This window comes from Podarcis cretensis, assembly GCF_951804945.1.
Source record: "Podarcis cretensis genome assembly, chromosome: 3".
NCBI classification, from domain to species: Eukaryota; Metazoa; Chordata; class Lepidosauria; order Squamata; family Lacertidae; genus Podarcis; species Podarcis cretensis.
The window spans coordinates 93,892,118-93,906,781 of NC_137172.1; the positions used below are offsets into that span (position 1 = coordinate 93,892,118).

Consider the following 14,664-nt stretch of genomic DNA (forward strand, 5'->3'; position numbering starts at 1 on the left):
GCATCTCCTTAACAACTGATGGGAGAACGTTCCACAGGGTGGGGACCACTATCGAGAAGGCCCCTGCCTGGTTCCCTGTAACCTCACATCTCGCAGTGAGGGAACCACCAGAAGGCCCTTGGGGCTGGAGCTCAGTGTCCGGGCAGGATGATGGGGGTGGAGACTCTCCTTCAAGTCTATCTGTGTATTTGAATGCCAACACCAAAAAAATAATAAAAAAAATATTAAAAGAAATAGATTGGTTCATGTGAAAAACACAATCTACCCTAAGATATTATGTCAGAGCTAGTATTTAGGACCCAGAAGAAGGTGATTCTTCACACTGGCAAATATTTTTCAAGTAGCGTAATTCTACAACATAACTACATAATAAGCAGTATAACAAAGTAGAATCTCTTTAACTCAGCCCCTTTGTGGATATTTCATTCCCTTTGGGAGAAGCCATATATATTCTCCCTCCTCCCCTCCTCCCTTGGTTGTGACACCTTTCCCAGATGGTTTCTGCTTGATATAGCTTCATTGAGATTCCATGAATAATGTTCTGAGCATTTGCCAGAGAGATTGTTGCGCAGTTGGCCTGAGGAGCCATAAGTCCATAAAGGTAAATGTACCCCTGCCCGTACGGGCCAGTCGTGACCAACTCTAGGGTTGCACGCTCATCTCGCTCAAGAGGCCGGGAGCCGGCGCTGTCCGAAGACACTTCCGGGTCATGTGGCTAGCATGACGAAGCTGCATCTGGCGAGCCAGCACCACACACGGAAACGCCGTTTACCTTCCTGCTATAAAGCGGTCCCTATTTATCTACTTGCACTTAGGAGTGCTTTTGAACTGCTAGGTTGACAGGAGCTGGGACCGAACGACGGGAGCTCACCCCGCCGCAGGGATTCAAACCGCCGACCTTACAATTGGCAAGTCCTAGGCACTGAGGTTTTACCCACAGCGCCTCTATATATTAATTTTTAAAGTTTCACCCTGCTTTGTGAGAGCAGATCTGCCTAACACACTTAGCTGCATTATTTTTAAAATATTACATGAATTAGTCTGTCAGAATCTTTAATTATTCAGTTTTGCTTTAGTTAATCCAGAGATAACTTTAATTAAAATAGTACCGTAAAAACGTAGCGAAGCGAAGCTCTACGCAATGCTGATACAGTATATTGTTGTTAAAGTCTCAGATGATTTTTTTATTAAATAATTGAAGCTGTTCTAGTTCCTGTTGTAAAGCTTTTTTTTCTACTTTCCCCCACCTCCAAGACAAGGAATCTTTTTACCCAATGATAGACATCAACTGGTGGTCAGAGAATGCGGTCATCCTGGCTCGCTGTTCAGGTGCTCTGACAGTGTCATCAGTGAAGACCTTGAAAAACCTGTTGGGCAAATCCTGTGAATGGTTTGAAAGTTCCCCTCAGGTCACCTCTGCTCATGATGGTGGATTTCTAAGTTTGGAGGTAGGGAACACTGGCAGAAATGTCATATTTCTATGTGTGGAATGTCAGCTCCTTCGTGTGTAAGTCTCCTATACGTGTGTGTGCGTGTAAAGCATTTTAGATGGACTTCAATTATTAGAATAGAAGAGTGAGATGCATTTGACAATGTCCCTATTCAAACGTATTTTTTAATTACTTCATTGCGTTTATGAAATGTTTTTTCCGTAATATTATCTCAAAGCAATTTCACAGTGGCAACATCAATTCCATGTGTACAAACAATTTAAACAATTTCATATGTAAAACCAATTTCAAATCCAATATAAATACAGACTGGGGTAGTTCTGACTGGGATGTCACAGTAAACCATGGCTTTTTCCAAGGTGAAGTAGCTGCATAGAGCCCCCCGCCTTCTCTGGTGTGGCTGTAAGAAGTTGACCTGGACGCTTTATTACTTTATCAAAATAAAATTTATTTTTTAAAAATAATCGGAAATAAATAAGAATAAAAATGTGCATCCCCACCACCAAGACCATTCCATTGTAACTATCCAACCTCCCTAAACTTCAATACATCTTGAGATGGTTTGACCCCTTCCCATTTTAATAGTACAAATTCTACAAACACCCTCCATATCTCCTCAAAATCATTTCTCCTCTGTATTTCCCTGTCTTACCTTAATGGCACATGTCAACTTATCATTAATAGCTATATCCCACACCACTTTATACCATTCTGCCATTTTATATTCTGCTTGCCCCTTCCACTTCCTAGTCATCATAATTCGTGCAGCTGTCAATAAATTTGTGTGCAAGTCCTTCATAGCCTGTGAACCTTCCACCCCATCGTAAATTGATAATTATGCTACCTCTGGACTTTTGGTCAGCTTTAACCCAGTGATTTCTGTTATCTTCTTAAGCATCGTTTGCCAAAAAATTCATACATATTTATACCTCCACTACATGTGAACATAATGCCCCGTTTTCTGGCATTCCCTCCAACATAACACCAAATATTCCTGACCTGGACACTTTATGTTGAAACCTGGCAAACTCTTGTAAATCTTACCTATGCTCTGTCTGAAACAAGCCAGCTTCATAATCTGTGAACCACGTTAAAATAACCTTATCTCTGCTTCATATGTGCCTCCACACACAGCCATTTTACTTCATGAGTGAGCAAGCAAGCTACATCTGAACCAGGTGGGTACTCAACCAAGTTTCACTCAGTAACTCCATTGGAATTAATGAACATGGATAAATTAAGTCTGTTAATTCCAGTGGCTCCACTCCGAGTGAAACTTAGTTGAATACCTGCCCAGGAACTATAGCTAATGGCTTTGGAACAAGCCACACTTAACACTTAACACCCTGGCTTATTCTGAGGATGTAAATCATAATTTCACAATTAAGACTCAACAGGAAACTGTAGTTAGTCTGGTGTTTTCCAGCTCACGAAAAGGGACAAACAAAGCGTCTGTGATGGAACTACAAGGTTCATTTGTTAACCTGTTAAACTGACAAACGATCACTTTAACTTGACTGTGGTTAGCTTGTTCTTAACAAGCCATATATAAGATTTACTGCATTCTGTTGGGTTTCGATGAAATGGCAAACTGCCCTTAATAAAAAACAGACACAGGACATTCCAATCTCCTCACAGCCATGCCGGGAAGTTGGGGAGTGTGTGAGATCAAGGCTGTGGCTTATCCCTGTTTGGATAAACCATGGTTTATTGTGACATTCCAAAGTAGCTGGGTGACTTTAATTTACTGGCAAAAAATAAATTAATTTAATCTATAGTAAAGGGACACACAACTATGGAAAAGTTAATTCTGATTACATATTGTGGGTTCTTTTTGTTGAACTCAAAACTTCTGATGGTATGAGTAACAAGCACTAAGTTATCCATAGTTAATAAATCTCATCTACTTTAGGAGCTCTTCCCGCCCTCTCGCCCAGCCAATGAGACTAAATTAATTTGTTTAATTTAGCTCTCTCCCCCCCCCCCTCATCTTTGGACCTGCAGTAGAGATCTATCCTAACACCCCTATATTTATATACTTCTGGAACATCAAAAATGAAGCATACGTCATAGGAAATTTATGAAACGCCATAGAACATAGAATCTTCAAATCAGGAGAACACTAGGAATGTGAAGTAGGACAGTTTAAGGAGCAAGTCCAACATAATTTTTAATCCTCCTTTTTAGCACCAGATGAGCATTGGAGGGTTAAATCAAGAGTCAGTAGTGTCACATCTTTCACTCAGCGATTTAGTGGATATTTTAAAAATGCCTTCAATTAGCAAGCCTGTCTTCTTCTGAATAGTTGCCGTTGTTGAGCGAGACTTTTGTTCCCTTTATATTAAACATAATGTCTGTGCATATGACGTTTGTATGCATCTGATGTGTCTCTTTTGTTAATCCTTTACCTTGTCATCTTGTAATTTCCTCAGGGCTGTCTGACTTTCAAATACTGAGATTTTTTTTGGAAAATTATTTCCCCTCTAGTTCTTTTATTCCTGTTTCTTATGTTTCTTTGTGTATCAGCAGTGCCACTATTTCTCTTAAAACTAAAGATCTTGGTGCCATCCTTTTCACGATGATCTAAGTCTCGTTTTCAAGTTGTCAGATAATGCTAAATTCCCTTTTTTTCTGCCCAAGCTCCATTCCCTTATTAAATAATGTCTTAATTACAGTGGTACCTCGGGTTACATACGCTTCAGGTTACACACGCTTCAGGTTACAGACTCCGCTAACCCAAAAATAGTGCTTCGGGTTAAGAACTTTGCTTCAGGATGAGAACAGAAATCATGCTCCGGCGGCGCAGTGGCAGCAGGAGGCCTTATTAGCTAAAGTAGTGCTTCAGGTTAAGAACAGTTTCAGGTTAAGAATGGACCTCCGGAACGAATTAAGTACTTAACCCGAGGTACCACTGTATTGTTGTGGGGGGTTTTTGGGGTTGCAATTTTGTACTCTCTTACCTTGGCGTAGGTACCATTAAGCTCACTGAGGCTTACTTTTGAATTGACGTATAGGAATGTTCTCTTAGCCATCCCTTTTCTGCCCAAGACACTTGCTCCTATTTTGTGTTCTGCTTCCCACCTGCTTTCTCTAGCTTTTCCTTATTATTCATTTGATTTCGTTCTAGTATTCTCATTCGTCCTTGCTTCTATTCCCTATCTTTCGGGGCTTTTTTTTTTCATGAACTCTTTAGTGGCCTATATAAATGTACTTGTTCTCATTCTCTCTCTCCCTCTCACTCAAATGCTTGAAGGTTCATTTGTCTGAGGTAGTCTATGCTCAGTTGTTTTTAGTGTTATCCAATTTTTGTGTATTTTTAGCCCTCCCTCCCCCATTAGAATGTAAAACTGCTGGGCGAAGTCTGGCTACCTGCATTGCTGAAGCTATAATCATACATGGCACTGTGTAGTTTTGAAGCAAGGTTTGAGGCAAAAGTGCAAAGCTTCATGTGCCTTTTTCATTGTTGCTCATTCAGATATACTGCTACAACTAAATTACATGTAATGATAGATCTTTCCGCATCATAATCTTCTTTTAAAACTTGTATTCAGTTTCAGATATTTCAGTATCATATGCTTCCTATGTGACCTTGTGATTAGATGATATAGTGATATCTATATATCTATAACAAGAAACGGAACTTCTTTCTTTTCAGAATGTCTAAACCCTAACCCAAAATGCGAATTCTATGGCAGTTTACATAAAAAATATAAATACACTATTAAAGCAACCAGTAAAAAACAAAACAAAACTATAACCTAAGAAATAATAAACTAGAAAACACAACTACTATTCAGCCAATTAATACAATACAGATTTCTCTTTTTTTCTTCAAAAAAATAGGTCTGGGCAAATGTAAACCTGGTACCAAAAATAATTCAATGACAGTGCTTGTCTTACTTTCAATACCAAAGGCATAGGGCATTCCAAGGAGACCCTACTAATTCTTACAAAATGTATTTATTAAGCATGTCCTACTCCTTATGAATGTACTTAGCACTGGGCTTGTGCTAATGGACCTTCCATCCTAATAACTTTGCTCTGTATGTAGCCTCTGCTGGATGTTTGAGAAGGAAATTCATTTTCTGGAGCTGGTTTCTTTTTGGTCCCAGAAGCTTTGAGAATTGTGGTGGTGGCTTATTGCCTCTCTGTGTCCCGAAGCCTGACAGACTTAAGTGTGATACATTGTGCTGTTTAGTAAGAATTGCTTTCCTCGTAGTGCGAGGTGAAGCTGGCTCCAAAGAGATCGCGCTTGGATAGCAGGCCCGGTGATGAAGACGAAGGAGAAGATGACTCCGATTCGGATGACGAAACTTCTGCCAAGGCCCGGTATTTTGGCTACCTTAAGCAAGGCTTGTACTTTGTGACCGAAATGGAGCGCTTTGCTCCGCCGCGGAAACGTCCACGCACTATCATAAAGAATTACCGCCTTGTGAACCTGAGGTCTACGACTCCTGAGGAGCTGTACCAAAGAAAGGTGAGAGTGAGACATTCTTCCCTCCCTTTTCTCACGTGATCATTAATTTTCTCACAACAGGGCACTTGGGTCTTAGTTCAGCTGGACATGTTTCGGTAGCATTGGTTTAAACCAGGGTTTCCCAAACTTGGGTCTCCAGGTGTTTTTGGACTACAACTCCCATCATCCCTAGCTAGCAAGGGTCAGGGATGATAGGAATTGTAGCCTGAAAACAGCTGGAGACCCAAGATTAGGTAACATTGGTTTAAACAGAACTACCTTCCAAGTTATTTTGATGTGTCTTAATTAGTTTGTCATTGCACTCGTATTTCGAAGAGTATTGGGGTTGTTTGTCTGCTTATTGCATTTTATATTCCACCTTTCCTTCAAGGAACTTAAGGTGGTGCACATCATTCCCCTGTTTTTCATTTAATCCCCACAACATCCATGTGAGGCGGGTTAGGCTGAGAGTCAGTGACTGACCCAAGGACAGCCAGCAAGCTTCATGACTGAGTGGGGATTTGAACCTTAGTGGCGCTGTGGGTTAAACCACAGAGCCTAGGACTTGCCGATCAGAAGGTCGGCAGTTCGAATTCCCGTGACGGGGTGAGCTCCCGTTGCTTAGTCCCTGCTCCTGCCAACCTAGCAGTTCGAAAGCATGTCAAAGTGCAAGTAGATAAATAGGTACTGCTCCGGCGGGAAGGTAAACAGCGTTTCCGTGCGCTGCTCTGGTTCGCCAGAAGCGGCTTGGTCATGCTGGCCACATGACCCGGAAGCTGTATGCCGGCTCCCTCGGCCAATAAAGCGAGATGAGCGCCGCAACCCCGGAGTCGGCCATGACTGGACCTAATGGTCAGGGGTCCCTTTACCTTTAACTTTATAATGTACAGTGAAAAGCAGGAGGCATTTTCTAGTCATGATGCTGAAGCAGCATAGTGCCTTGTGCATTTTTTCCTTCCCAATCAATAAATGTGCAGGTGTTACTTGTTTGTTGCAAATGCTTTTTCCTCAAGATACAATTTCTGCTATGGGGATCTCACATTTCTTCCCCTGAGCATTTGAAGCATATTATATTGTTCCTGGATGAAATGAATCCCTTCCTGTTAAGATTGTGCAGCCTTTGATTTGAGACTGCTGTGTAAAATGAAGGGTCACGGGCACCTACTATATATGGATTGTGATGAAACTGGTTGTCTAGTGGATCAGACACTGCACAATTGTTTTTGACTGGCAAAAGGGTATTCTGGGAGGGAAATGATCTTCCTGATTCTCTGATTAATGCTAAACCTGTTGTACTTGCTGCTTTTCTTATGGAAAGTTGTAATGGAGCCCGCAGCGATTGCTTTGATTTCATTATGCTTTGTTTGTAGATTGATAATGAAGAATACGGAGAAGCTTTGTCGCTGGCTCAAACATACGACCTTGATTCTGACCTTGTGTATCAGAGGCAATGGAGGAAATCGGCTGTTAGCATTGCTTCTATTCAGGATTATCTGGTATGTTCTCTTAGGGGAATGTAGTTTTTATGTTAGCCTTTCTGAAGCTCATGCCCTGCACTGCAGATGTTTTGGACTACAATGCTCACCTAACATGCCTTTGTCAGCGGAAACTTCCACTTGTGCAACAGGACTTCCCCCTCCCCCAGCCGTGTGCCCCAACCCGCAACACCAAAATTGACTCTGAAGGGTTGTGCGATTCTCCCAGGACAGCGGTGGGATGGAGAGTGAGGGGCAGTTGTTCCTTCTGACAAGCGTCAGTGCTTGTGCAGGTGGAATGTTCATAATAACTCGACAATGAATTCCACCAAATGACTTCAGGGCTCATGTGTGTTCCAGTCCAAAACATCTGCCGGCCGCCATGCTTTTACAAAGCATGTCAAATTTCCAGTGTTACTGGGTCTAAAACTGGATTTGAAAAAACCCCAAAAACAATTCTTTACTATGCAACATAAACAGGGTTAAGCATTTTTATTTTTATTTTGTACTTTGCAACATTAGTCATACTCAGAAAAGACCCATTGAATGCCCATTGATGCCCATTGGGTAGTCTCCTGATGTGCCTTTGCTGGATTCAGAGGCCCTTCTTCATGTGCTTCCTCTACAAGAAGTCCGAAGGGTGACAACATGAGAATGGGCCTTTTCTGCAACGGCTCCCCATTTGTGGAATGTTCTCCTCAGAGAGGTTTGGCTGGCACCTTCATTAGACACCGTTAGGCGCCAGGTGAAAATGTTCCTATTCAACCAGGCCTTGGGCTGACTGACTTCCAATGTCCTTTTAAATGTGTTGTGGGAAGGGGGATTATCTGTTTTTGTTCTTATTTTTATTATGGCTTACTGGTGGGTTTTATATTGTAAAGTGGTACTTCGGGTTACAGACGCTAACCCAGAAATAGGACCTCGGGTTAAGAACTTTGCTTCAGGATGAGAACAGAAATCATGCTCTGGCGTCGCGGTAGCAGCAGCAGGCCCCATTAGCTAAAGTTGTACCTCAGGTTAAGAACAGTTTCAAGTTAAGAACGGACCTCCGGAACGAAATAAGTACTTAACCCGAGGTACCACTGTAATTTTATGTTGTGAGCTGCCGTGAGATCTACAGATGAAGTGCAGTATACAAATTTAAGAAATAATAATAATAATAATAATAATAATAATAATAATAATAATATCATCCTTTAAAAATGTTTACTGATGTGTTCTCTGTAGTCCAGTTGATTTGATCTCCAAATCACAATTAGGGGTGAATGGGAGGTTAAAAAAAGGTAATTGTTAGTGTAACACAGCTTTTCCCAAATGTGGGTCTCCAGCTGTTTTTGGACTATAACTCCCATCATCCCTAGCAACAAGACCAGTGGTCAGGGATGATGGGAATTGTAGTCTGAAAACAGCTGGAGACCCAAGTTTGGGAAACACTGGTGTGACATCTGCAGGAAGGGCTAAATGGTAGAGCAAATACTTTGAATGTAGAAAATCCCAGGTTTGAACCCTGGTGTGTAGGGTTAGGTGAGACCCTCTCTGAAAACCCAGAGAGCTGTTGTCAGCCATTGAAGATTATATTCAGCTAGATAGACTGAAGAGTTTGTATCTGTTAAGCACAGAAAGCTGCCTTATTTAATGTGCTCTCATGATCGTATACATCCTTGCTACTCTAATGAATCATTTGTGTCTCCCCCCCCCTCGGTTTTTTGGTTTGTTTGTCTTTGGTGGTGTCAGAGCAAAATCAATAAGCGTTCTTGGGTCCTTCATGAGTGCTTAGAAAGAGTTCCTGAGAATGTGGATGCTGCTAAAGAGTTGTTGCAATACGGCTTAAAAGGAACAGACCTGGAGGCGCTCATAGCCATTGGGAAAGGAGAAGATGGTGGCAGGTTTGTAGAAGCAGATTGTCAGCTCTGCTCACTTGGGTCGCTAACCAGATTCAGCAAAGAGCGTAACAATGGTTGTTTATTGTTTATTAAATTATTGTTTTATTAAGCGATAAACTGTGATGGATCAATATTAAATGAAACTTCCCCTTTTTTTGCATGCCAGAATCTCCTGTGAAAACAAGGTTGGCATGTATGTCTGTCTGTCTCTTTACAAACTTGTAAACTTCCAAATTAGTAAATTGATAGGTTGGGGGAAGAATTGGATGAATGCAAAGCGATTCCACCCCCCTCCCAGAAGTACCATTCTAAGTGTGAAAAATTCCATAGGGACCCTCTCTTTGGAACCTAAGTAAATGTCACAGGGAGTTCATGGAGCTTTTAAATTAAATCTGGCTACTCTTGATCAATGTGCCACGGGTCAAGTCCTAATGATGAGAGGTCATATTAGTTATTTTACGGTGCATACACAAGCCCCTCCCAGCATCTCTAAATCTTCTTAGATCTGATAAGATTAGGAACAGAATCGCTAGGGGTACAGGCCTGACTGTCATAGCTAAGTTCCCATTCACAAATGCCACAAATTCTTACTTCCTTTCATACTTTTTGGGGGGGATGTTTCATATTTGTAGATGTTTCCTTTTGTGTGCTTGTTTTGAAGGGATGAAAAGACCTGTACATTTTGACTTGTGAGAGCTGTCCTTTTTTTAGTTGGGTGCTATTTCAGGATTTATTTTTTTAATATATAAAAAGATCAATTGTAATCTAGAAGATAGAAAGCTCTTTAAAAAAAACCAAACTTTTCTTGATCAAATAACCAGTTCCCCATTCATTGATTTTCATTCTCCTCCTAGGTTTATCTTGCCAGGTGATGTGGACATTGATGAACTGCTTTTTGAAGAGTTTTTAACTCCAGAGGAAGAAGCAGAGAGTAGGAAGGAGCGAGAAGCCATGAAGCGTCAAGAACTTCTTCAATCAGTAAACTTCTCCAAGTAAATGTCAGGCTGGATGTCCTTTTGCTATATTGCTAGGTTTATATATGCAAAAATCCCCCCAAAGAGAGGATATTTTAAAATACATTTCACTTCTAATTGGATCAAGCTATAAATTTTTAATTGGCAGTGTATTTTGAAAATAGCTCAGCTTTCTGAATTTCCCATATTTCCACTATGCAGCTCTAACTTCATGCAGGCAAGGGGCCTGATCCAGCCCTTATTGCAGCTGGTTGCTCTGGATTCAGATGAGTGTCTGTATTCACATCCATTGGCAAGTCATGGCAGTGCAGACAGACAATACTGACATATGAATACACAACTCTGTGTGTATTCCTGCTTATGCCTTTGAGGGCATCTCTGAACCAATTGAATCTGAATGCATTGTATGTACATTCATTCATCATAAAATTTATTCATCGCTTGATGGTGAAAAACCTCAAAGCAATTTCCAGAGAGCTGAAACAGTAAGATCAGGAAAAATGCGCAATGCATCAAAGGATACGAAAAGTTAAAATTAAAATTCACAGACTTGGCCAAACAATTATGTTTTTACCAGGCACCAAAAAGAGTACAGTGGAAGTACCTGCAGGGAATTTCAAATTGTAGGTGCTTCCACAGTAAATGATCAATTTTTTATTTTTTTTTACAAGTAGGGGTTTGCTTGTATAAAACCGTAAAAAAGGTAAAGGGACCCCTGACCATTAGGTCCGGTCGTGGCCGACTCTGGGGTTGCAGCGCTCATCTCGCTTTATTGGCCGAGGGAGCTGGCGTACAGTTTCCGGGTCATGTGGCCAACATCGTACACCCCGCCCCCAAAAAGCCAACCCCAAATACTCAGTGCTGCCGATTCTGTATTTCTTTATATATTGCCTTTCTCTCTCTCCTCCCCCTTTTAAAACAGGTTAACATTGGAACAGAAAGAACTTTGCCGGAGCAGATTGAAACTGCTAACGTATTTGGATCGGCTAGCAACATATGAGGTTAGGAAAATTGTGGATTGCATTTGTTATATACAACTCACTATATAGCACCCTCAGGACCTTTTACTCTGACAGTTTAGCTTTCATATTTTCAGCTCTGATTTTCAGTGGTTGTAAATAACGAGGCAGGCAACACCATTATTGCACTCCAGCATATTCTTCTCATACGTTATGTTGCATAATTTGCATTGCAGCACATTCTGTCTCTCTTTCTCTCTCTCCTCCCCATCCTGTCTTCTTTCTCCTAGAAAACTATACTTAAGTATTTAAAACCTGTCCATATGTTTTTATAGCGCATTGCATGTGTGTGAAAGCTGTAGTGAAAATATGCAACCAACTTACCGGCCTGTGGTGCACCCAGTTGCGCAGACCACTGCATCATTGATTAAGAGTGCAGCAGGACAGTCAACCTTTGCGTTGTTAAAATCACAGATAACCAGCAGAGGGCAGGGGCATGTATAATGGGAGCCTGGAGCTCTCCTCCAATTCAAGCACAGTGTTCCCCTCCCGTCTCTAGTAAATCTTTCTCGCTTTCCAAAGCACCACATGTACCAACAAATTTTCGGGAAGTTCACTGTGTCGTGTTCTGTTGAGGAACCAATCAGCTTTGTAAAATGTTTCCGATGATTTTTCCTTCAGGAAATTCTTGGTGGGCCACACGTTGCCGAACAGAGATATGACGCAGAGTTCTTCAAGAAGTTCCGGAATCAGAATATTGTTCTTTCTGCAAGAACATATGCTCGGGTATAAATTATTTCACATAAAGCAAAATTTTGAGATGTGACTTGCCTTTCTATTTGTACAATGCGTGTCTGGCAGGAAAAAAAAAAAAGGGTTGCGTTTAGGACACACCGTAATTAATAGAGGTAATGCTTTTTGTAGTTTATCTCTGTTGAGAAGGAATAATAGGGCCTCTTTAGGTTACTTTTCCCACGGTTTTATCCCAGGCGACAGATGTAATGTCTGAAGAAACATGGGAAAGTTGTCAGTGAGGCCATTTGCACCCATACTTGTCGCCAGTGGTAATATATGAGACCCTTTTGGTAATGGGCAAAGCAATCCAGTCCTAGCTGGGGGCCAAGTGGAGCTACATCCACAGCCCTGTTGCTGTGGGTGGGGGACGGAAAAAGCCTACTCAAGGTTACGCTAGCATGGAACTGGCATAGTTGTTGGGCCCAGTGACATCAACTGATGCAGTAGGACTGACTCGGAACACAACACTTTGGAGCAGGGATTGGGATTAGTCCCCCTGCCCACCTATGAGTAATAGATATATTCCTTGGATGAAATGCCTAATAATAATAATAATAATAATAATAATAATAATAATAATAATAATAAATTTATTATTTATACCCCCGCCCATCTGGCTGGGTTTCCCCAGACACTCTGGGCGGCTTCCAACAGAATATTAAAATACAGTAGTCTATTAAACATTAAAAGCTTCCCTAAACAGGGCTGCCTTCAGATGTCTTCTAAAAGTCTGGCAGTTGTTTTTCTCTTTGACATCTGGTGGGACGGCGTTCCACAGGGCGGGTGCCACTACCGAGAAGGCCCTCTGCCTGGGTCCCTGTAACTTGGCTTCTTGCAGCGAGGGAACCAAGTGGGAGACATCTGTCATCTAGTGGCTGAGGAAAAGGAATTCACCAAAACTGAAGAAGTAGCAGTTGCTTCAAATACCATTGGCCTCAGTCCATTTCCTATCCTTGTCCGAGATGGATACCTCTGGTGTAGCTGCTCTCTGTTTTTTCTTTGAGCGCTTCATTAGTGTTTTCTTCCATCTCCTTCTTTATCTTCGTCTCTTCTTGCCCTTGGGAGTAAAAAATAAAATAAGAGTCCCTTTTGTATTTACCCCACTCCTGCTTTCCCCTCATTCTGGCAGTCTGGCTGCCCCTGTCCCAGCTGTTTGTTTTCTTTTCATCGGTCCTAGATTTCCTGCTCAGTCCACTCGGTTGCTGTCTTCTCCTGTAATCCCCCCTTCCCCAAAAAAGCAAAGGCCTCCTTCCTTGACATTGGTAAATTTCCTGTCCTCAGCCACTATATGGTAGGTGTGTCCTTGGTCCAATAAAACAATGGCATATATTTTTTCTTTCAGAGCATTCATGAAATATGTTTAGTTTCTGAACAGCACAAGAAAATCAACAGAGCAGAAGGGAATGGATAGCTAATACTCTGGCCTGTGGGTTTTTTATATGAGAATTATGCCATCTGCCATAATTTGAGGTGTGTGTGTGTATGGTTACTTCTTAAACAGACTGGTCCATAAGCTGTCTCTTGAATACTAAAACTGAATTATTGGTGCAGGAAAGCAATGTAAGAGCCCTGGAGATTTTGTTCACATACCATGGGTCAGACCTCCTTCCGCATCGGCTGGCAATTCTCTCTAATTTTCCAGAGACCACCTCTCCGCATGAATATTCCTTTTTGCTACCTGAAGCTTGGTAAGTGCATATGTGCTGAATATCAATGCAAAGCTGCACCTTTATTTATTTAATATTGAAAACAACAATTAGTATTCCTTATTTTAAAAGTTATGCTAAAAGCTGCATATGCAGCTGAGAAGAGAGAGGGAAACCCAATGAATATATTTTCAGCCAAACATGCTCTGTTTGTTGCTATCTCCTGGAATTGGACAGCAGTCTCAAGGCTTCATGCTCCTTCCCTCAACCCCTTCTTCTCTTAAGAACATACAGTGGTACCTCAGGTTGCATGCACTTCAGGTTACATGCGCTTCAGGTTACAGACTTGCTAACCCAGAAATAGTACCTCGGGTTAAGAACTTTGCTTCAGGGTGAGAACAGAAATTGTGCTCTGGCGGTGTGGCGGCAGTAGGAGGCCACATTAGCTAAAGTGGTGGTTCAGGTTAAGAACAGTTTCAGGTTAAGAACAGACCTCCGGAACAAATTAAGTACTTAACCTGAGGTACCACTTTATTTTTCCCTCCCCACACCTTAATAGCAGCTAACAGATACATTGTGCATCAGCCAGGGCATGAAATTGTTGTTTAATGTTGGGTTCAAATCCTCATTAAATAGCAACCTTGGCTACTTCATGACATAAGCTTAGAATGGATACCAGTGTTCAGTGGAATTACCGTATCTGCCCTCATTTGCCCAGTCAATTTGTTCTGTAAGCTAGTCTGTTAAAACTAACTTCCACTGCCTTTGACACCATTGATTGATGTCTGCCATACTGTGACTCTTCCTTGCAGCTAGCAAGATTTCTGTGGGAATGCAGGATAGGTTGCCCTTAAAAATAGGATGTAAACTTAGTTTTGGAGCATTTAAGGCAGGATTGCTTTTGATGGCACTTTCAAAAATTAGTTCCTAATATCATTCAGCTGTCCATATAGTAGCCTGTCAACCCTGTTTCTTGCAACCTCTCCAGCACTTAAGTAATAGTTTGTTAATCCTGTGAAGTTTTA

General features: G+C 41.5%; 1 protein-coding gene across 2 annotated transcripts in view; it reads left to right on the plus strand.

Annotated features, from left to right (window-relative positions):
• NBAS (NBAS subunit of NRZ tethering complex) overlaps positions 1 to 14,664 on the plus strand; it is a 191,475-nt gene that overhangs the window by 39,207 nt on the left and 137,604 nt on the right. For both annotated transcript variants that reach the window (XM_079970285.1, XM_079970284.1), the window contains exons 14-21: positions 1,255 to 1,448; positions 5,671 to 5,928; positions 7,278 to 7,403; positions 9,117 to 9,268; positions 10,120 to 10,257; positions 11,162 to 11,240; positions 11,880 to 11,984; positions 13,545 to 13,681. In XM_079970285.1, coding sequence (XP_079826411.1) covers positions 1,255 to 1,448; positions 5,671 to 5,928; positions 7,278 to 7,403; positions 9,117 to 9,268; positions 10,120 to 10,257; positions 11,162 to 11,240; positions 11,880 to 11,984; positions 13,545 to 13,681 — 1,189 coding nt within the window. The remainder of the gene's footprint in view (positions 1 to 1,254; positions 1,449 to 5,670; positions 5,929 to 7,277; positions 7,404 to 9,116; positions 9,269 to 10,119; positions 10,258 to 11,161; positions 11,241 to 11,879; positions 11,985 to 13,544; positions 13,682 to 14,664) is intronic.